The following is a 23,909-nucleotide window of genomic DNA, read 5'->3' as shown; positions in this document are numbered from 1 at the left end:
GTGTTATATCCAATCATGCGTTTAGATTGCAAAAGCTTCTGTTTGGTAGAATTTGTTTATCCCTTTTTATAGCTATATTTACTTTAAAACATTGTGCAATTTCCATTAAATTAGAAGACCAGAACTAAAACCTATTATTACAAAGGAATAAAATGCTATTTGGAGGTTGCAGAGGAAGGGAGAAAGAATAGTTCTTGGACTTTGGTCTCAGTTTTGCAATTTTCTTGGCCTGCGTAATAGGTAAGCCATTATTGCACCAAGAAAATGGTACAGAGCTTCACTTGGACATACTGATTTTTGCCAAGCAAATGAACATTTGCACAGTATTTCAAGATCCTTGCACCAATACAACATACATCAAGTCACTCTCAGCGGTGCCAAGCACACCTATATATATTCTGCGGTCAAAAGGTGACTGGGAATTGGTCAGTCACAAGGCTGAGAGAGCACAAAAAGTGTTTGGACAATGCTCTCAGGCACAGGGTGTGATTCTTGAGGCTGTGCTGTGCAAGGCCAGGAGTTGGACTCAATGATCCTTGTGGGTCCTTTCAGCTCAGGATATTCTGTGATTCCATAGGGAACTGGCAATGGGAGGAGGTGTGCCAGCCTATCCCACCCAACTCCCTCCTCAGGCACACCCAGTTCTGCTGTACTTCTCTACAACACTGGCGCTCTGCTCCCAGGCAGGTTTTGGCTTCAGTCTGTCTCAGTGCCTTTGATAAACAATTACATTCCCATAAACCCAAGGAAATGATTGATTTCTTCCTTTGTTTCTTTTCTATTTTTTTTTTAACATGAAAAGTAAGAGTCTATCATACAAGGATGTTACAACAGCCTAAAGGCATTTAATTGGAAAACCCACAGGCAAACCTTCTTTTGGGTGAAATTCGTATTAAAGCTAAAAAAATTGAAATTATAAAATGAATATTAGGAAAGCTTTCTGAAGGCTTTCTTTAGTGGCTTGCAGGACACATCACCTGGAGGACTGTACAATTTTTCCACTACTAACATCTTCCTTTTAGGTGAAATCTTGGCTGTCTTAGAAAGGACAAAATTTCCACTGAAGTCTCTGAGGCCAGGATTTCACCCCCATCATCCCAGCTTCCCAGAACTGCACTGAGGGATGAAGTTGAAAGAAGCAGCAGTGTCAGCACCTCACACAGAAGGTCATTCATCAAAGATTTAATTGCAATCTAACCTCTGCAGCATTTCCACTGAATCCAGCCAATTACATATGGAACGCAAACACGGTAACAAGCCCAGGATTTGGTCCAAACTTAGATGTTAATCCAAATTACACACATGACTTTAACTCTGCTTGCTCACACCTTACAATCATCCATAACAGGTCTGCAACTCAGCTGTCTCAAAGTAAAAAAGCACAGATAAAGTAGAATTACTAGGCATTTCAACCTAACACACATTAGAAACACTGACACTAGGACCACTGTATGCTAAAAATGAGGGTGTCAGAGGCAACCCTGCATCTTTATGTGAATTTTAGGCATGTAGGTCACTAACTGGTCCCTATCAGACTGAGCAGTTTAAATTTCCATGGTACACAGTGACTTCAGAAAAGAGATCCTAGTAACAGCATCACTGCTCCCAAAACCAAGCAGAACTCATTGCAGAGTTACCTATTCAGCCACAGACAAAGATAAGCCAACAGCATAGGGAAAATAATCCAAGTCAAAAGAAATTCTATGTCTAGTTTACAACAAAAGAATTTGAGGTTTTTTTCTCAGCTTTGCACGTATCTTTCAAGTGACCATCAAGTGAATGGTCACTTGAAAGGACTGCTTTGAAGAACTATATGCTAATAAAAGGAGTCAGGCTGGATCGTTCACTGCTAGCAGCACTTAATGAGAATGGAGATATTTATCCAGAAAAACACTATTGAGAAATACCAATATCTGTCCAGTGATCAAAAAGTGACTTCATCCCCATAATGAAGGCAGTCACACCTACTCATCAAAATGGCAACACTTACTGTAGAAAGGAAGCATAAGCAAAGGAAGAAAATTAGCAAACTTTGCTGAAATAGCACAATGTAAAAATATTGTTGTTTAAGCAGACAAACCAGCCTCAGATGCTACTGTAAGGCCAATAATGAACCTCAGCATCTGGAATGACAACATATATGTAGGCAAACAAATGCATACAGAATATATACATACACAAATATACATGAAAAAACTATCAATCCTGTAAACACAGGTTGGAATGTAAATCCTGGAAAACGATCCAAGTTCTTTCTCCATTTGTAACACAAACAGCAATAATCCAGCAGACCAACCCATGTCACACTATGTAAAAATGTGAGTGGAAAACATTGCTCAACCAAAGTTTTTACACATTCTGCGGTGCTTATTTTACAAAGGCGAGGCAAATTTTACATGTGTTATTTTTTTGCTTAAGCAAAAAACCCCAATTTTTCAGACAATACAGATAACAAAACCCTCCATGTTACAAACACTGTTATATGCCAAGGTACTGAACAAAGAAAGGGCTCACCTCATTTCAGAGGCCAACAATGGGGACAAGTCCCAAGCTAGTGTGAACGCATAATTCCACTGAAACTAGTCAAACAGCCCTTTTCTGCAGCAACACAGTACCTGACCTAGTGCTTTTTATATCCCTCCTTTAGTGCACCTTCTTTCAGCAGCCACAGAAACTGTCCAAGCACACTCGTACAACATATCCTGAGCTCCCCCAGCCACAGTCCCTTTCCACTTTTACACTGGGATCATAATCCTTTCCTGACCACCCCCTTGCTCTGGAATTACAGCGCTGGCTGGTTTTGCCTTCAGATAAAAGGAGACAGCTCTCAGGTAGAACAGCATAACCACCCACAAGCTTGTAGCCAGCACGCAATCCAGCTCCCAAAAACTCTGCTGCTGGTTTCAGCCTCTACTTCTGCCCCTGGGGACAATGACTTTGGCTGGTAGGAATTCCCTGAACGAGGTCTGCTCACCCTTTAAGGTGTCCAGCTCTCACCAGTGGCAATGAGAATTGTGCACAGGAGATACCTCCACATCAACACATGCTCCAATTCTTTCAGCAAAGGATTGTATGGTTTTTATTTTCACTTTGCAAAAATTCGTAAACATTTATTATTGCAGCTTGCCCTGCAGCTTGCGGGGGTTTTTTGCATATTCTTTGCTCTTCTCTTTCTTCAGCAGCAAGTTAAAAAAAAAAAAAAAAAAAAAAAAGAAAACAGCTGAGAAATCAGTGGCTTTATTTACTTGTCTTAAAACTGAGAAAAGCCAGTTTCCTACAGAGAGAGATCATTTTGGGAGCTGTTCCAGATTGTCTCAGAACTGCTTTCCCAGTTGCTGGGAGCTCCTCTAGGAGCCCTTTGCCACACCTACCCCAACCTGTACACACTCGCTTGAGCAAGTCCCACATGGCAGCACAGAGCCAAAATCTGAAGAGGAAATGCTTAGGAATGCTCTGGCCACAGTGGAAGGAGCTGAGAAGTAGGAGAGTCACGAAACAGCAGCCACAAGCAGGGTGGCAAAACAGTCACTTCTGTGCAAGTGGACAGGTGTGACCCTGTTCTACTTGTGGGAACTTTTCATAACCAATATTTTAAAGCAGGAAAATGACATAACAAGCAGGTTCACATCTCAAAACTGTTTCAGACCTTTCTCAAACCAACCTCCAGGCAGGCTGGCATCTCCCACCCAGAGGCTACACTCACAAGAGCCAATCTCACGTGCCCAAGGGCTCTCCCAGGCTCTGAGGCAGAGAAAGCCCCACATCTGCTCAGCAGAGCTCAGCATGCTAACCAGTGTGGCTGCATACTCCAGGAGGAGTTTCCAGGACCCCTCCAGGCTCATCCCTGCACAGGTCTGGGGACAGCATAAGTGGCAAAAAACACTCCAGAAAACACTTACAGCAGTACAAGCTATTGCATCCAGCACCCAGAGCACACAAGAGCAGGTGTCTATTAATATAGATTTTTTTTTTGGTCCACTTGAGCTCTCAGTAATGACTCTGCTGAGCACCAAGGAGCTCTGACTCTCTGGCTGTGCTGTCACCTGTCAGTCAGATCATCTTCTAAGGTGTGTCTAAACAACAAGCTCTGTTACAAAAAAATTAGTTTGGCCTTCTACCTTCAGGCCCTCCAGTTCAGCAGCATTCTTTTCAGCTGAAGGAAATGCTTCCAGGTCTCCTCACACAGCTTATCCTGACACCTTAACAGAGGAAAAACACCTGCAAATAATCACTTTCTACTGGGAAAACTGGGGTCTTTTATCACTTACATGCATTTACTGAGAATTAACTGGCAGAGAAACAAAGAAATCAGGTTTTCTAAAAAAGCCTTCACTTGGTGATACGATAAGTGGAACAATGATAGCCACTTCATTTTTCCTTTTTAAATGCAATCCTGCTATACTCACACACACTTATCAACACTCATACTACAAATCCCACAGAATCAATGGGTTTGAAAGATGCAGGCTGTGTTTGACCTAGCAGAAAGGAGCATGGTTCCTCCTTCTGGATCAGTATCAAAGACAATCTGGGCACACACAATGCACCTTCCCCCTTCTGTGCCAAAGTATGTACCTCAGAAAGCAAAGGCAAATCAGCTCCAGGGTTACATCTAACCAAGCCAAAGCAATCAACTCTAGAAGAAATGTAATGCTATCATAAATTTTATTCCAAACCATGCGATCTTTGGTATCTTTTCTATTGGTCTTCTTCCTGATGCTGCATTGAAAGATATTAAAAACCCCTCTACTTTCACTGGAAAGGAAAAGAGTGTGTTCCTTGCTGTCACCACTGCCCTGAAAAATGTGAAAAATGGCCTCCAGTTCTGAGAGCTCAAAAACCAGAAGACCAAGAGAACAGATGCACACATGATTACTTTTTTAAGTCTCACCATTTTTCAAACCCCTCTCTTTTGTTTCTGGGGGATCTGACTCATAATTTTCAGAAGCAAACAGGAAGCACTGCAGACATCTCCAAGTGTTTCCTCTCTCCACCCTCCCACCCAGCCCTCTTGTCTTTTACATAATTTCTGGAGACTTTGTTATTCCTTTTGCTATATTAGCAATCACACAGCACTTTCCTACACTCGCTCCAGTGTGCTGAGGTGCAAGAGACCCTCCTTTTCCCAGCTCCAAGGGAGAGATATCCTTCACCCCCTTAACAGGACAAAGCTGGGCTTTCCCTGCCTGAGGAAGCCAGGCCTTGGGAGCTGGCAGGAGCCAGCTGTGGGGAATTCAGTCCTCCTCCCCACAGGAGAGTGGGACCTGGAGCAGAGAAACAGGATGAAGAAGTGTTAGAAGGTAATGTGCCGGGAAAGCCTTTTTACCTCACTCCATTTATTACAGCGCTTCCTTTCATTGTATACATGGGAAAAAATAACATTTCCCCTTCTCCACTCACCAGCAGGACCTGTCAGAGCACTGGGCAAGCAGCTTCTTGGCAGGCTGGGCAGGAGGCATGGCAGAGGGACAGCCTTGGGATCAGCTCCTCTGCACACAGAGCGGAGCCCTGACTGAGCATACAGGGCTTTAGCTTGTGCTGCAAGAAGTTCTTCATGCCCTCAAGCAACAGGGGAATGGGGAAGGGCAGAATCCAAAGTGTGGGAAAGGTAATGGGACAGCACAGGGCTCCAAGGCACAAGGCAAAGGGGACAGAAACAATATGAGGGATGACAGGAAAAAATAAATTACCTGGTTTGAAGAGGACCATGCAGCTCCCACAAGGAACTGAAGCAAGGTCAGAATGTGATGGGTAATGGACTAAGTAGCCACCATTCCTTACTCCTGCATGACCAACTCTCAAGCAGGATGGTGGGGACCATGCAGAAATGCAATGGAAAGTCACCTATTTCCCTTTTTAGACATGTCAGCTCTCTCTGGCCAGAGCAGACAAAGTAAATGGGATACATTTTAGCAGCTCTTCTCAGGAAGAAGGCATTGTGCTTTTCAGGGTGCTTTGTGTATTCCATCCCTTTGTGTCAGTACAAGGTCTTAAATGCAATTAACAGGCTAGCCTGAGATCCTGAGGTTTATTTTCATGACACCCCTGTTCCATAGAGACTTTGTAGGAGCAACTGCTACTGCACACTCTCCCTGCAAAGGGAACCTGGACACAAAAACAAGCATACCAAAGCTCACATCTAGTTTCAAGTTAAACTAATTGGTACAAACACCCCCATTTAAAAGCTCCTACTCTAACATGGTGCAATAATATTTAGCACAGTAAAACTATTCTAACCTTTTCCACAAAGCTCTCAGACACATTATCACAAGAGCTTAACCTGCTGCCTGGCACATTAAGATTAAAAATCTGACCACTGCCTCAGCTACTAGTCCCTATTCACTTGTGCATAGTAAATAATACTCCACAGCTGTAAGCTGATCTGAAAAGATAGTAGAGCACCCCACCCAAAAATCAGCTCCATTTTTATCACCTCCCCAGATTTTATGACCTAATCAAAAAGCCATCATCTATCACAGTGGTGCAGCTTTGCATATGGTTACACAGTTCCTTCTCCAAGTCAAACAGCACCACATTGTCTGGGATAATCTCATCCACTCACATAAACAATTAGTCTGCTATATTTTGATTAACACTTCCGTTCAAGAGGACGTTGAGATGTTTCAGCCTAAGTGGAAGAAGGTCTGGCCTCCTGCTAAAACAGATGCTTTTTTCCTCCCTGAGTGGAAATCCCAGCTGTCAGCCTTCCCCAAGCACCTCTCTGGAGCAGAATTCTCCACTATTTTCTGATTTGACAGACAGAAATAAAACAGCATACCTGATGTTGCAGCATATGCCACACAGAGTATTATCATATAATTTCAGAAGGCTTCAACCCATACAGATTAACATCATGTCACTTCAGAAGGCTGCAAGCATCCACCCTTCTTGTTCTTTGGCCCAACCTTTTATACCCCTCACGGTTCATGCATTGCACCTGTGTGCCCTCTGTACCCTTTGGTGGTTGGTCAGTGCACCTGTGCACTCCACGTCTCATTACCTTCAATACTGGTCAGCTGTCCTGCACAGCTGTAGCCCATTGGGGATGAGGCTCCACAGCCCCACTCCCAATTACCACAAACTGTGTGCCTACAACCTGACACTCCTTTGAGTTACAAGAGCCACAGATCACAACACTGAATAACAGAACTAAGTTGACCCAAATGCAGGCAAGGGCAACAGTAAACATTAATCTGGGTCATTCATTTCACATTACAACCTTTCAGAGCCTGAGGGTCTCTAAGCAACAGTCAACCCCATTAGCACAAATCTTCTACTAAATTGCTTAAATATATGAGCTCATACTGCTTAGAGAGTGCTGAGAAACACTCACATAAACTTTTGATGGGGAACAGTAATGTGAAGCCACTCACAAAAAACAGCTTGCAGAGTAAGTGTACATCCACAGCCTTGGTGGTTTGAAAAACTATTCACCAAGGCAAAAGACACAATCATATCTGACACCACAGTTCACTCACATATAAATTCTTCTATCGGTACAGCGCTCTAAATAAGACATCAGAAGTTAAGTGCTCTCTTGTGATCCATTAAGATAAAACAGATATTGGTTAAACCTAAATATTATCATACTTCCTAGAAAAACTGAAGCAGAGACAAGGCTTTATTCTACTGCCTGTATATGCTGCTTGCTACTCTGGTTAGTTAAAAGGACTACAAAATTATTCCTGTACCTCACAACGTGCTGTTCATCTGGCTGGACTGCAACTTTGTGTCAGCAGTTATGTGAGTTGGAAGTGAGCTTGAGCCTTTGTTCTTTCTTTTTTCTAACCTCTAATCTGAAAATGTTTTAGAACATGTTTTTGTTTATTTTTACCTTTCAAGTTTAATTTTTGTCATAGGAAAAGAGCACCAAAAATAACTATTTGTGTTTAAAGCTTTGTGTTTACACAACAGAAAAGCTTGTCTCTAACTTGTCATCCTGAAATTAGGAAAAAAGTATCACAGCACTTTTACCTCACCAAAGTTCTGCTAAGTTCCTGCCAACTAACTTTGAAGAGATCCTGTCATAGCTGTGGAGCAGACTTTCAATGGCATTTAAATCAGATATTCTGCTAACTTACCCTGGCAACAAAGTGCCCAGAAAACAGCTGACCAGCAAGTGCTCAGTTCTGGATCTACAAGGGAGGGCACAAATATCCAACTTCCCCTCCTCTCAGCACACTGTAGGCAAGGTGGAGGAAGTAAAAATGAGACTTCACAGCACTCCCTGTAATCCCCTCTAGGCAAGACCCATTAGAAAGCAGCTGCTGCCACATTAGGGCTGATATGAATCAGAAACCCAGACACACAGAATTTCATCTGGACACCTAGGCACCTGTTTAAGATGGGAACAGCAGCCTCCAAAGAGAAAATCCCTCACCCCCAGACTAGGACCAAACCACAAGCTAACAATAGAGCTACTAATATTGGAAAGAACTATCAATATTCACAATGCACAGAAAAATCCTCCTCCCTCTTCACTTCAACTAGATTAAATAACCTACGCCTCACTGCATTCACAACAATTTAGTCCCATTTGATATGGAGAAGGACTGAGAACTCACAGAAGGTATTTAAGGTCCACCCTACAAAACAGATCCATATTTCTTTTGGCTGCAAAAGTCAGGGACAAAAAACTCGCACCAGTTTTTTAACACAAACAATAAGTGCCTTCAACAGTCCTTAGAAAACAAGTACTCAGATTTGATCCCTTCAGCTACCAGCACACAAAAACAACTAAAATCCAGCCAAAACAGAAATTCTGAAGCTCCTTCAATGGGTAACATCATCCACCAACAACAGATACCCACTACCATGGTGTAGAGATCACTCTGACAGCATTTGAAGATATGTGACATTTCATCACTCAGACAAGCCTGTGAATGCATTATCTTCATTATCCTCAGAGGACTGAAGTGTTTGAAAAGAATAGCTGACAAGATATTTGCAGTCCTTTCAGGCTAAAGGGATAAAATTCCTTTAGTTCTTCTATGACCTCTGCTAAACTGAGATAATAGATGAAAAGCAGCCACTGAAAAAAATGCTTTCACCTCAGCTTGTTGGAAATCTTTATTCTTGATCTGGACATGAACTCGGTCTTCTTAGTCTATGTACTTGTCAGTACAAGGGTTGACTATTTTAACATATATTTCAACTACTTAGGAAAAGGAGGCACAAAGGGCAATTGGGACTGAATTCTCCTTGATTCATTATGTCTCATTCACATCCAGTCAATCCCTGGACTTCATCAGCTCTCCTGTAAAATTCCACCCAAGAGATGTTCAAGTTACCGAACAGGCTGAAACAAGCTTTTCCAACCTTGTGTTTGATCTTCTACACAGTCCACATCACCCCAAAAGTTCTTAATGATGTAGGAATTTGCTTTATATTGAAATAAAATAACTTCTGGAGTATAATTCATATTCATATCTACTCCTGTTTTAAATTCCTCAAAAGCAGTGCAACACAGTGCCCTCATTTCCTTGAATCTATAACGAGAGAGTTGAAGGTAGAAGTCCATAATGATTCTTTCTACCCACACCCATCAGCCTGTGGGCACATTGAGATAGTGAGTCTTTTCTGAAAGCCTGCCATCTCAAAAGCTTAGCAAAATACTTGGAATTCCAAATTCTCCTTTGATCCATAGATAATTCACTCTTATTTCTATATCTACAAAAGTCATTCAGCCAAATTTCTCCAACTTGCAGAGACCTTTGGTGCCTGACTTCATAAGCACTGGGATTTTGTGAAATAAATCACAACTGTCTTAGTGGACAGTCATAACTACCAGTCATGACTGGCAGAAAAAACCCTCAGCTCCTCAGCCACACACTCCAGTGATGCCCCCGTAAGACACTGTTGAGCTGGGCTCTCTCCTTTGTATCTGTCTTGCCAATGTCACGTTTCCCGCACCATTTCCCACTTCCTGCTTACATGCTACCAAATCATACATTTTGCAAATCAGCCATGACTCTTCTAGCACCCCCCGTTTCAGCAGTCTCAAAGCCACAATACGATTTCTGAATGAATATATGTACTACCTCATTTCTAAATATATGTACTACCTCATTTCTAAATTCCAAATTTGCCTGATGAGATCAGAAAACATTGATCTCGCCACTTTGAGGGGATGCTACACTTTCAGATGATAGACGATCTGTGAAAGCTTTTGGCTAACCTGCAATCTGTTTCAGGAGCAATACATTCACCAGGTGTGTGATTCTGCAGGTTTTGCACCTTATTCAGAAGGTTTTGCAAATTATGAGAAGAAAAAGCAATGCCTTTTTCAGCAGTAGTTCCTTGATCTTCTGCCTAAGGCAATATCTGCAAAGAGTTAATTTGGGTGAGGCATCAAGGTGACCCTGTCGCTCCCAGATCTGCGAGCACCTGTGAAAGCACAGCCCTATTAACTCCTTCAGCGAAACATGCCAGCTGCTCTCAAGAAGCCTCAGCATAGTACTGACCATGTACTTCTTCCTCAGATAAATTAAAACACCTGAAATTTTAAGTACCAAGAAGAGTTCTCCACAAAGAGGTCAAAAATTTCTGTCTTACTTTGTCACCTTCTAAGCTGCCCCTTGCCTTCTCATACCTGTGCTTCCACAGCTGGGTAACTGATCTGTGAGGTTATTCCTAAAGTAAAATCTCTGCTGAGGCTCAAACACAAAGCAATCCAAAGCTCCCCTCACCTATATTTTGTGGAAAAATAGATCAGAACCACAGCAAATATATTTTTTACTAACTCAGTGACCCCACCCTGCTTTATTTGCCACTCATTTCCCTAACTTGCCTGAACAATTCTTAATTGCTGCCCATAAAATATTTTACTTTCATCTGCAAATCATCGCTCCAAGTGTGACTAGGAAACCTCTTTGCTTTGACTCCTACTGATGCACCCAGCTCTTTTTCCAAATGGCATTTTTATTATTGGTTTAATTCTACCCCCAAGGCTTCCAGTTCTCGTATTAGAAATAATATCAATTCTCTCTGGTCTCCTGTCTTTTCTGTGATTGCTTCTTGCACCATGGATCAACATGAATACCAGTCACAAATTTACACTTTGGAAGTTGGATCCATCCCATGATACCAGATTATTGTTAGTCAGAAGCAACTCTGTCAGTTCTGGAGACTTAAGGGCTGTTTCTGCCATAAAGAAAAGTTTGAGATGATGTCAGGTAATTTTTTCATCAGTCATTTGGAAATAGTTTTATATAGTCAGAGAATCATTTAGGTTGGAAAATACCTCTAAGATCGTTGAGCCCAGTGAGTCTGAGAACTTGTGAATTCTTGTTTTCCTGAACCCAGGACATATCAAACAGCAGGAGTTTCTTTGATAGCAGTTTTCAGAGAGTAGACTGCTCAGTGGCACACTCATTTTATTGCTCTTATGTAGCTATGATACTTTATGAAAAATCCTTTGCTAGGATTTTTCCCCTCCTGAGAGCTGAGGGCCTCAGGAAAGAAATGTAAACAATAACTATCTGCTGCTGTGGAGTGCAACAGATGTATCTTCCATTGGTACATGTGGATTGTTTTCAATTGATGACCAATCACAGCCACCTGTGTCGAGCAGTCACAAGATTTTGTTATGCATTCTATTCTATACTTGTTCTTTGTAGCCTTCTGATGATCTTTTCTCTCTGTTCTTTTAGTATAGTTTTTATGTAGTATTTTAATATATATCATAAGATAATAAATCAGCCTTCTGAGAAAATGGAGTCAAGCCTCATGTCTCCACACATGGGGAGTTACCAACACTCTTGGGTCAGCAGATTTTCTTGTCTATAACTGATGTCTTTCTCTTGTGTTCTCTGTACTCATTCAGGCCTGTACGCCTTGCCCTGATGATGCTGAATTTCTTTCTAAGAAGTTTCTTGGGTAACACAGCCCAGTTTTTATGCAGCTTTACCAAGAGTAAGTGCTTTGGGTGGTGACTTCTATTGCCCCACTCATCAGGTTGCATAAAGGATTTTCTCCCTCACCTCCATTACAAATGAAGAACATTAATTATACTTATCAGCCAACAAGGCTCCCCCCAATGGGTGAGCATAACAATAATGCCAGCAAGTGTAAGACTCTCTTCAGCACAGTTTTCTCAAAGTGATAAATTCTGCATCTTTAGACACATACTTAAAATAAAACAACACACCTTTTGACATGTGGGAGCCTTAATGAACTAACTTTGTCACTACTGGCATAAGCCCAGTTACTGTGAGATAAACCAGTATAAAAGAATTTATTCATTGAACAGCTCGCTAGATCAATGCTTATAAAAGAACACTGGGCCAGAACTTGGAGTCTTTGGTTGTATCCCACAATTTGTCAACAACCTCGCGCAAGTGGCTCCTCTGCTCATGTCCCACCCCTTAATCCACTGTTTCCCTTCAAAAATACTTTAGATCCATGCTTGAAAACTCAAACCAGCGCTGTCCCACTTCCAGCTATGCTCAAGGACAACAGTTCCATTCTGGCACAGAAAGGAAATGGATCAGATGAAATCCAGAGTTTGACTTGACCAGCCCCGTGCACAGCATGGCCTCAAATGAGCTGTTACAACCAAACTTTACATGCCATGGTTTCAATGTATCCCAGATATTACAGAGGAAAGGGAAGTGGGACATTCATTGGTTCTTGCCTTCAGTGACAGAAAAACCTGTTCAACTGCAAAAGTTAATACAGACAAGACTTAATTGCCTGCCAGATCCTGACCTTGTTTTGTTTCTGCAAGAGAAGCCACTGCTAACACAAACTGAGCAAACCTCTAAGCCAGACCCGCAGCTACCCAGGGGTCACAGCAGTGCCCTCTCTGCACAGCCAGGTGACTGCCTCTGAAGGGTCTCTTGATCAAATCCTAATTTACCTTTTAATACTCATGAAGATCAAGCCAGGCAAGTAAAAAATCTGAATTTGTATCCTATTCAACAGGTTCTTTTTAAAAATTGTCTCATTACATCTTTGCAGTTAAGTCCACAAATTTGCAGGTGTAGGACCTACATCTTAAACCACTTATAAAGGAAATAATGTCATGAAGCTTTGCAACAATTTTGTGAGTTACTTTTTCTGAGGAAAATAATATATAATATCATAGAATGGCTTGGACTGGAAGGGTCCTTAAAAATCATCTCATTCCATCCCCCTGCCATGGGCAGGGACACCTGCCACTATCCCAGCTTGCTCAGAGCCCCATCCAACCTGGCCTTGGACACTGACAGGGATGGGGCAACCACAGCTTCTCTGGGAAGCCTGTGCCAGGGTCTCACCACCCTCACAAGAATTTCTTCCTAATATCCAATCTAAACCTCCTCTCTGTCAGTGTGAAGCCATTCCCCCTTGTCCAGTCACTTCACACCCTTGTTAAGAGTCTCTCTCCATCTTTTCTGTAGGCTCCCTTCAGGCTGAACAATCCCAGTTCTCTAAACCTTTCCTCACAAGGGAGGTGCTCCATCCCTTCATCAGCTTGGCCAGCCTGTCACACATAAATTGTTACCTCCTCACTGCCAAAATATAAAAAAAAAAATCATTAATTTTTCTGTATGTTATTTTGTACTTTTACGATTTAAATGCAAGGTTATTCTTTAGAAATAACATGCTACAATGGTACATAAGGATATCTTCAGAGGTACCTGAAAATCTCATTTGAAACTTGGACTTCCTGTATTTAGTGAAGTAATCAGCTTTACAGTTCTCACAGCAACATTAAAATCTAAAATACATCATTCGAGGACTTAGGAAGCCTGTTTGACAGTAAAGTTTGACTTACTAAGTTCTGTCGTCAACCTGAGAAGCAGTGTAGATGTTGCCCTGCCTGATTTTTATATCAGCAAGCCTGATGGAAAATCTCATTTTACTCCACTGAAATTGCAAAAAACTCTCCACTAAACCCTGACTTTTCTGTTCTCTGTAAAGAACCAAGCTCACTGAGCCCTGTCAGATTTGGAACAGGAGTTTATGGGTTGGCACCATCACTGGTGCCAGGCAGCAAAGCAAGGACAGTGCACTCTGCTGAAACTGAGACCACCTTAGCAAAAACTGATAACCTAAAAAAATTGTCCAAAACATCAAAGAAAACATTAACAGGCAGTTAACCTTTTTCACTCCACGCAGTTAGTCAATTTGTTGGTTTGGGTCTTTTTTGTTTTAAAAAGGTTTTTTTTTTTTAAATCCCAACCTTCTAGGAGGGCTTTAAACTTTTACTCTTTGATTAGAAGAATCAAACTTGCTTAGTGATGCATTTGAGCATTTTTCAGCATTCACAACTGAACAAAGATCTGCTCTCTGTTTTCAAAAGCAATATCCAGTCTTTCCTAATACATTGGTTTTGCTTCCTCTCTTTATTTATAGTTTCTGAACAGTAAAAAAAATTAGCCAGACTGAAAAGGCAACTGAGAATATTTTAGCAAAGCACATGAGGGAGAAGCTGAGGCTATCCAAAAGTAAGAGAGCTGTAGGAGTTGGGATTTTACAAATCAAGTCAGGTATTGCAAGATTCAGGACAAAATTATACTGCTTACATCCAACTTTGCTGCCCTCTAAAGCTACCAAGTTAAATTTTCCACATCACAGTGACAGAACGACCCAAAAATCTACTCTTAAGAACTGGATTCCTGTCTTTTAACTGCAGGAAGCAAGTATTAAAAAAATCTGGGGCTTACTAAGAGTTTAAGCAGTTGTTTCCCTAATTCTGTGCGCTTTCAACTGCCCCTGCAGCACTGATTAACTTGTGTGTGTCAAGTGCAGGGAATAAAAAAAGCTGTTTGAAATTCAAACAAGCCTCTAAGAGAAAATCAAGATAAGAAGCCCAAGCACTGAATCACAAGAAGTTTCTGTATTTTGAGTTGCATATAAAGAGCCTTGTTTCAGGGTTGGTTTCTTGATATTCCTCCTAAATGAAATTGATTTTTATCTGTCAGAGATCAAAGAACCAGAAGTTGACTACTGTTTTAATATCATACAAAAGAGCTGGAGGAAGCTCAACTTGTTGTCAAATCACAGAACCACAGAGCAAGCTGAGTTGGAAGGGACCCACAGTGATAACCACCACATTTGGATATGCTCTTCCAGCCTCCTCCTGCCAAGAATTTAATATAAATTTTAACCCAAAACCTTCATTCATGCAGCAGCAATGACCTAAAGGGACATGTCAAATTAATTTTCCGAACTTTATTATATAACAAGATTACCAAGTACTACAATTTGTTATATCTAATTTTTGTTGTTACAAAAACTATCACAGGCAATCTTAAAACTGCAATTTCTTTCTGAGGAGCTAGCATTTTACCTCAGACATTCTCTTGGAGAAGGTGATATAAAACATTCATTTTCCTGGACAAAGTCAAAAACCTTCAGAACAAAAAACAAACAAATATTCAAGTATTTGAAACCTCACCAGCCTTAGCACAGGCCTCAAACATTTGAAATAGCAAAGTAAACAGTGGCAAAGGCAAGCTAACTTCTTCCCTTTGAAAAGGACAGAGTTTGTCAGTAGCTTTTAGAGCTATTTTCTCTCAGCAGGGGCTGCAGATCTCTTGGTAACTGCAGCTCCTGCTCCTCTTCAGCCCCACTTCCCTTCTAACGCTTGCTGTGCTCGTTGCTCATCCTGAATTCATCAGCACACCTCTCTTCCTTCTTTTCATCATCTAGCAAGGGAGCACTGGAAGGGCAGGGGAGGTTGTTTTCCTCACATTCTTTTCTGCAGCCTATAGCCCACTCTTCAGGGTCCTCTTTCCTTTGTTACTAAGCAATGAATAAGAGTTGTTTTAAAATCACATACTCTGAACAACACTGTATTTCTGCTCAACAGCAATCAAAATATGCAATGAGGATAAGAAGTAGCTAAGAGACTGAGGTACAGAGTCACAAAACCAGCAACAAAAGCAACAAGACCATTCCTGACACAACCTTTTGTCTACCACAGCCAAAACAGCCCCTCAAAACCTCAAGCAGTACTTAATATAATACATTAATAAGTACATTTTAACCCTGTGGTTTTCTTTTTTAACTGTTTCCAAAACCTTACCATGCAAGAATGTAATTTCTCAGTTTGTTTCTTATTTGAAGTGAACTGAGCCACTAAAATCAGAAATTATTTTTGCTTCTCCAGAGATGGGGAACACAAAGCAGCTACACAACTGAAGCTCTCCTGTGACCTCCTGTTGTCACCTTATTGCAAAAGCTCCATACCCTCTTGGTGATTTCTTATGGGCAGCTCCTTGCAGCACTGACTCCTTCTTCCTCACAGCACAGCCAACAAACTCCAACTAACTTCTGGACCAGCCAACCTACTCTTTTACAATACCCATCCTAATTGGATCTAGCTGTGGCCTATTAAGGGCAGGCCTCTTCCTAATGCTTGATAATTAGCACAGCTGTAACTCCTTAGGGGTGAGATTACCTTCATTACTATCTCTATTCTCCTACATTCCATCCATCCACAACCTCCCAGGAAAGGAATCTGGAAATCCTGGGAAGTGGGATTCACGTCCCACACAGCTGCAGGTCACGGTGAGAGCTCTTGGTACCCAGTGTCAGCAGAGAGAAGCTGTTCCTACCAGGTAAAACTGCTGCCTCCCAGCAAGAGGCAGGTATCACGACAGTGCATGAAGTCTTAGGCTAAAATCCTTCCTCAGCTTACACCTGCTAAATCTGGGCAAAACTCCACAGGGCAGAGAAAGACAAGCCCTCCATGCTGGAGAAGTGGTGCTGGAGAAAGCCCTGCCCTCAGGAAGACTCTTGACACACATCTGCAAGACTCTTGGGTTTTTTTGAAAAATGGTGATAACATGCTTTTTTTTTGGTCTGGTTAGGTGGTTGTTTGGGGTTTTTTGATTAACCCTGTTCTCAGAAAGGCCATTTTACTTGAAACTTTCTACAGCAAAACATTCAGCTCCAGGCATCTACCCTGGGTCTCAAACATCAAGGTTTAGCACCATAAACAGCTGAAACCAGGACCCTGTGTCAGGAAGTGCCTGCACATCTACATAGTGGTGGAACTGCTGGTTCAAGTAATTAGATGGAATCAGATTTACAAATAACAAATTTGTAGGATTTGAAGGTTTAAAGGAATCAGTCATAAGGGGGATTACATCCTTAACAGAATTAAAATATGCATCTCTGATCAAGTGACAAAACCCAACACAGACAAGGTAAAAAGTAAACCTTGAACTACTGTTCGTTTTCTTTACTCCATTTTGATACCAAGTGTATCAAAGTGATGGAGCTTCACCCACATCCCTTTTCCCTTACAAGAAGTAGCAGACCTTTCCAAGCAAGCAGAAACCAGACTTTCAAGTGCAGAGGACACAGCTTTGAGCTGTTGCCCAACAAACAGGCTCAGGCTCCAGCTGAGCAGCACTGGCAGGGGAGGGTTCCAAAGACCTCACCGTGCAGTGAAACACCCGGCTGAGCCAAGGTCCATGTGCCCCTTGAGAAACAATCTTCCAGGCTGGGGAAGGCAGAGATTGACTGACTTCTCCTCTGCAGTACTTTTAAAATACAGGGTAACTGTGGTTTCAAGTGACACCAAGAACCATGCACAGGTGATCTAGTTTAATCCCCTCATTATGGAAAAGCAAGGTAGAAAAGACTTCAGGTCACTCAGGTCAAACAATCTCCCCTCTCCTTCTTGACTACTCCCCACATCATCCACAGTCCAGCTGAGAATTGAACATACATACAGAAGTTGTATGACCTATCTCAATTCAAAATCCAAGTCCCCTCTTTACACAGCAGGTAAACTCACTTCCACATCAATCAGTTCTTTCCCTAACCCCCATTTTCTCTCCAACTCTGTTTGAAAATGAGACCTTTGAACCAAGGATATTACATTTAAGCATGCAGCCTCATAAATCATACTGCTGTAATTAAGCCTAATGTTATATTTCCTCACACTGAGGCTGTGCTCTGTGAATAAGTAAAACTTCTGAAACAAACCAACTTCCCCTGGGCCTGCTACATTCCCCTGAGGCTGCTTTGTGGAAAGCTTTGTTTCATTGTTTATTTAAAGATGGCACTGCTGTTACAGTATATAAAACAAACATCAAAATAAGGTTGTTATAAAAGCTGGAGCGGTGCCTAATTGCTGATGAGAGTGGATAATTATAGAGGATATGAGCTTTGATATATGGATTGAATAGCAACGTATGTGAGATACAGAGGTGTATTTATATGCCTACATCTCCACTTACATGGCATTTATTGTAAGATCAGTGAAAGTAGTTAATAATGCATAGCTTATTAGTTATCACAGAAAAGAAATACACTGTGCAGCTGAAAAGTGTACATCATCATATACTCAAAGCAGCTGCAGAATTCAGACCAGGGCTGCTGCATTAGAAAGACAACCAAGAGAACATATTCCTGAAAATGCCAATCCTAGATGGTATTTAAAAAAAAAAAAAAAAAGATCAGAATCACACAATCAAAACTGTCACATTTCATTCGTTCTATCAAGTCTAGAGGATAAAGTACCTAGGAAACAAAACATACAAGTACTTTTTCCCACAGAAAAGCTGAAATTCATACTCCCATCTCTCTTCTAGGTATTATTTGATTCTCTACATGTTAGAATCAAATTATGATTAATTCTAGTTATGCCACTCCCTTTCTTCAGGCTTTTTATTCTTTCCTGACTAATTACCCTTTTCCAGCTGGCACATGAAAGAAAAGTTTGCTATTAATTAAAGGACGGATACTCTGGTCCTTAACCATAGCTTACACATGCAGACAGCAGGAGAGAAAGGTTGGAAAAATGAGTGCACTGATGAAAACACTACATTGGCTCCTGGAAGCATCATCAGTCACTACATCTTTTGTCTTAGCACCATTCCTGAAGCCAGCAAGACGACATATTTCAGCCTTTGCTATACTTGCAACATTTTGATTTATGCTTCTTCTTAAGCACTTTCTACTTAATCCTGTCTCTTCACAGAGTATGATTGACTCAACCCCTCTGTGAAGGCCAAGTTTAACAAGACAACTAATTAACAAAAACCCAGTGAAGAAACCTGAATAAATCTGGGATGTTTTGAGTAAGAAAGATCCAGCAAGCACTCCCACAAATTAAGAGAAGTTGTTCAAGAAAAATCAACATTACATGCAAGGAAATGAGTCCAAAATATTTTACAACACAATTTTTGCTGCCTCTTAGAAGTAAGTTTCAGCATCACTTATCATCCAGGGCCATCTACCACAGAGCAGGTGGGTCCTGCTGCATGCTCCATTAATGATGTTCCAGGCGATCTCTCACTGCACATTCATGGAGGTGAGACAGGAATGCAGCTCCCCATGGTGACTAACAGGCCCATCATCAAACTTACCTACAGCTGATCCTGGCCATTATCATTACTTACTTTTTTTTTTTTTTACCCCACCTCTCCAGTGAAGAATATTTTCTTCCCCTCATTGTACTGATAGGTGATTAATGCAGTTTTAATTGCCACCATGCATCATTTGAGAGCACTCACAGCCATAATATTGGGAAAGGTGGTCTCAACACCAGCCTAGGACAATGTGAGATCACTGGATTCATTGCCTGGCCCTGCCATACATGTCCCGTGGGACATAAGGCCTCCAACTGGGCAGAAGCCAAAACACACTAAAAGCTAAAGAAATAAGGGAAAGCCCTACAGAATTAGCATAGTTCAATAATCCAGTATCAAACCTATCTTGCAATGACAGAATGCAATGGATGTAAATTGCTTTTCCCAAACATTTCCTCAGCTACCAGCTACCAAAAGCATTCTCATTTTTTACAAGGAAGGAGGGCAAGCGAGGAAACTCAGAGAGCCTTGATGTTGGAAAAGCCAGAATACACATCATCAGCACCTCAAAGCAGCATCCAAACCCAGAGGAAGCCCAAAGCCAAGCAGAAAAAAAGAGCAGAGAATTTATTGGGCTCTCAGTAGCTCAAGAATCCAAAGGTCTGCAGTAGCCAACAGGGAATGCTGAGGCCTGAAACCCTCTCCTTTACCATGATCCAGAGGTGCCTCTCTCCTTGTGGGATCCACAGCCTGGAACATTCTCCTGGAGACAGATGGTTACACCTCTTCTTCCAAAGCTGAGCAAAACTGCTCTCTTTTAAAACTTAGACTGAGGAGCAAGAATTGGAGCAGCAGTGCCCAACTTCCCTGCTCCCATCCCACCCTACAGCACTAGCCCCAGATGCACAAGAGAGGTTCAGTTTCCTGTTACTAAGGGGGATCAAAGCTGAAAGCAGAGCCTTCATGCTCACATCCAACTGCTGTTTATAGCACTGAAACCACTCAGAGACACGGAGGGGCAAGGGCAAGCACACAGGCTTCTTCCAGCTCCAAGAAGTGTTCCAAGCCTTTGGGACCCACTGACAGAATGTAGTTCCAGCAATTCTCAAACCCTCTTTGTAGAGGGGAGGTGTGGAAAGGCACTTCTGCCTTCACCTAGCACCTCTCAGCATGCTCACCTGGACACAGGGCCACAGATTCTCTGTCTCATAAAAAGAGATAGTTTATACCTTCTGAACTACACCAGAGCAAGATTTCCACTCTCAGGTTACAGCAGATATCAACCTGGCCCAACATATCATCTGGACACTGAGCATGCAAAAATTTCTGCACTGGCAAGTGAGGAAAAAATACTACAAAATTCAAGAAACAGCCTATGCTTTGAAATCTCCCTCAAAACTCATGTGTTGAGCTGGATCAACCCTTCAAGGAGTGATGTCCAATGACATGACAGACGCCCTGCTGGGAGAGGTGCTGTGCACTTTTTTACCTTATTTATAGAATGGCCTTGCTCATGCTTCATTTAAGAAACAATTACCCTTTGACTGTTTAAAATAAACAGGATTCTCTCTCTGCTGAACAGTCACTAGCCCTGAGCTGGATTTCAAGTTGTTGAAACAGCATGAGACTCCCCAGTGGGCTCAGTAGTGTAAGAGAAGTGCTGGGCAAGCTAACCTTTCAGAACAGCACCCTGAGCAACCCAAGCAAGAGTACTCAAACAAGGATTCCCATCAGTCAAATGAAGCAAGTAATCATTCTCAATCCCACCCCACTTTGTCCTCACCAGCTAGAGGCACCTTTGGAAGGTGAGGCCTCCTCTTTACAGAGATTTGCAGAGAACCTGAAGGAATGCAGACGGTGCAGGAGTTCAGCAATGGTTGCACACCAAAAGTGCAGCTGGCCAAGCTTTTTCCCTGAACATAAGAGGTTTTTCTCCCTCCTGTGTTGCTGCAGCCAGTTGAAAGGCAGCAATTGCAATAGCTGGCATGGATAAAGTCACTTGGCATCACAATTTTAAATTTCAGTCCGAGCTCTTGTACCACCAGCAGAGGGGTCAGCATTCCCATTGAGTAGCCATGGGAGTTTTCCACTGGTGACTTCAAGCTTCCCAGAGCTCCTCCACTCCTACCTCCTGGTTCTGCAGCTGCCTTTACCATGCCAGGGAGCAGGGCAAAAAAAGGCTGTACTGAAAAGCCAACAGAGGTACATCAGCATTCTTGAACTCCTGTCTCATCCCAAGTAGTTTTTTTGAGCTGGGTTCCCTGGCTAAAAGAGAGCCTGGATAGAACATGTTGGCTCGAGCTCACTTGTTTCTTTTAGTAAAGAGCTCCATGTGCCCTAGGCAAGCCTGGATCTTGGCTTCTCCTCTATAAAACTGGGAGTAAATGTCCTGCCTTAACTCTGAGGGATCGGGGAGGATCAGCAGTCTGAATACTGTGTCAGGGTGATGCCAAAACATATTCAAGTGACAGCTGTCCAAGCACCAGTCACAGCAGGAACATCCATGCCATGAGCAGATGTTCTCAGAAAGGAGGAACACAATGAAAGCAAAAGCATGGCACACACAGCTTCCTCCAGATAACAGAACCCAGTGATGAGACACAACAACACCATCAACCAGCAACAGTCTGTGCCAGCAAAAAGAAAGTGCTGGGGAGAACAAGAATAAGAAACAATATCCAGCAATTTATATCTACAGAAAGCAAAAATTTTCAGACGGAATTTAAAGTTGTAAGAGCCAGCAAAACAAAAGATGTGAGACAACATGGGGAGTCATGGAGAGACAAGGCGCCAAATTAACAAAAAGAGGAACAGACAGTGGAAAAACACTTGTGAACAGATCAGAAGAATGAACAGCAAGGACTGGACGCAATAATAAGGTATCAAAAAGTATAAAAGACCTTGAACACCAGCTCTTTTCCAGTAGCAGCAGCACACCACGTTAACCTAGACATTCATTGTTCACAATTTCAAACCAACAGTCCCCCCATTGCAGGGATCTCAGAACACGGGGAGCCAAACACAAACACGGGAGCGATTCCCAGGCACACATTAACTTGCCCTAGCAAGTTTCACTGCTACTCCGAGGGTACCGCTAATGTTTAAGCAGGTATTTACTAGAGTTTGACCTGCCTTGCCGATCGCATCACTTACAACCATGCAGCACAGGAGCTCTTTCCAGCGGTAAAGGACATGCCACAAAGTCACTGAAGCTCCCGCAGCTCTCCTACAAACATCAGAGGGAACCACCACGCCCTCCGGTCAGGTCACTGCAACCGAACTACAGGACGGTTTTAAAAATGTATCAATGTAAAGAAATGTATCAGTGTATTTGTCATTCTGCGCTGAGGCTTTCTCTCCTGGATTCCAAAACGGTGATTTGCAGTGGCCACTGTTAATAAAAACCTGAAACAAGCAGCGGTTCAGTGAAGTAAAATACATCTTTTCACCTCGCAAAGAGAAAGAGCTCAGAGGAAAAGTATCCCCATGAAGTTAAACATCTGATTATAAATATCTCACCAGTGACAACCAGATTGTGCTGGACACAAACCTGAAATAAAGGGATACACATTTAATAAGCTGATTCGGACGATAAGAAGAAAGCAAAGGGTTTGCCTTTCACATCTTTGTCAAAAATTCTCGGACGGGCAATTAATTAATTAATTAAAAGGTCAGCTGTACATAAAGACCGTAGGAAGGCGTTTGGGCATGGCAGAGAGCGGGCTCTGGTGCTGCGCTCGGGGCCGCCGCGGGGGCGCAGCCCCGGCAGGAGCCGAGCGGGAATCCCGGCACCGCCGCCGGTACCGCGGCCGCCCGGGCCCCGCTCGGGAACTTCTCTCATCCCCGGCCGCTCCCCATCACTTCCTACTTTCCCCGCTCCGCCAAGCAGCGCTGCCGCCCCTTCCTGTACCGCTGCCGCCGGCGCTGCCCTCGGGCCGGCTTCCCGCTGCGCACACGGCTCTGCCGCCCGGCCCCACTCACCCCAGCGTGCTGATGAATCCATTGACGGAGCCCTCAGCGTACAGGGACACGATGTCCCCGATGTACAGAAAGCTGGACATTTTCTCAGACATTCTGGTTCATTTTCCAGCTGGGTTCCGCGCTCCTCCCCTTCGCGGTTAAAAAAAAAAAAAAAAAAAAAAATTTAAAATATAATCAAAGCGAAAAACAGCGATCCTTGGGGAAGCCGTGGGCTGAGCGCGGCCCCGGTGCCGAAAGAGCTGACAGGAGTCCGGTGCGCGGCTCGGCACGGCCCGGCCCCCGCCCGCCCCCCGCGCCTCCGCCCCAGCCCGCCCCTGCCCCGCCCCGGGCAGGGGACCGAGCCTCGGGGCCCGCGACCGAGCCTCCGGGCAGGCGGCCCCGGCACCCCGCCGGCCCGGAGAGGGGCTGCCGAGACCCCCAGTCGGTGATTCCCCGAGGGCGGCTCCCTGGGGCTGGAACCCGAGGGGCAGCGGCTGAGGGAGCCCAAACTGGGGGGCGTGCGGGGACGGCGACCCTTCGCCACAGCTGAGAGAGTGTGCTTGGAGTGGTCCAAAAGTGTCACTCTCTATTTGATGGCTTGCAAACTTCAGGAACCACAACTCCTGTAGTTATTGTTTTTAATGAGAAGCAGAGCATGCTGCAGTGCTGTGCAGGAGTACACAGAATCACAGG

General features: G+C 43.1%; 1 protein-coding gene across 1 annotated transcript in view; it reads right to left on the bottom strand.

The window, feature by feature from the left end:
* Positions 1-23,365, bottom strand: part of ITPR2 (inositol 1,4,5-trisphosphate receptor type 2) — a 128,157-nt gene extending 104,792 nt beyond the window's left edge. Inside the window, exon 1 of the mRNA XM_041468717.1 lies at positions 23,238-23,365. Within this exon, the coding sequence (XP_041324651.1) occupies positions 23,238-23,329 (92 nt within the window). The 5' untranslated portion in view covers positions 23,330-23,365. The remainder of the gene's footprint in view (positions 1-23,237) is intronic.
* Positions 23,366-23,909: the final 544 nt, after the last annotated feature.

Source organism: Pyrgilauda ruficollis, unplaced genomic scaffold, assembly GCF_017590135.1.
Source record: "Pyrgilauda ruficollis isolate IOZ18807 unplaced genomic scaffold, ASM1759013v1 scaffold229, whole genome shotgun sequence".
NCBI classification, from domain to species: domain Eukaryota; kingdom Metazoa; phylum Chordata; class Aves; order Passeriformes; family Passeridae; genus Pyrgilauda; species Pyrgilauda ruficollis.
The sequence above is the reverse complement of the archived record's forward strand: the minus strand, read 5'-3'. Positions and strand labels throughout refer to the sequence as shown.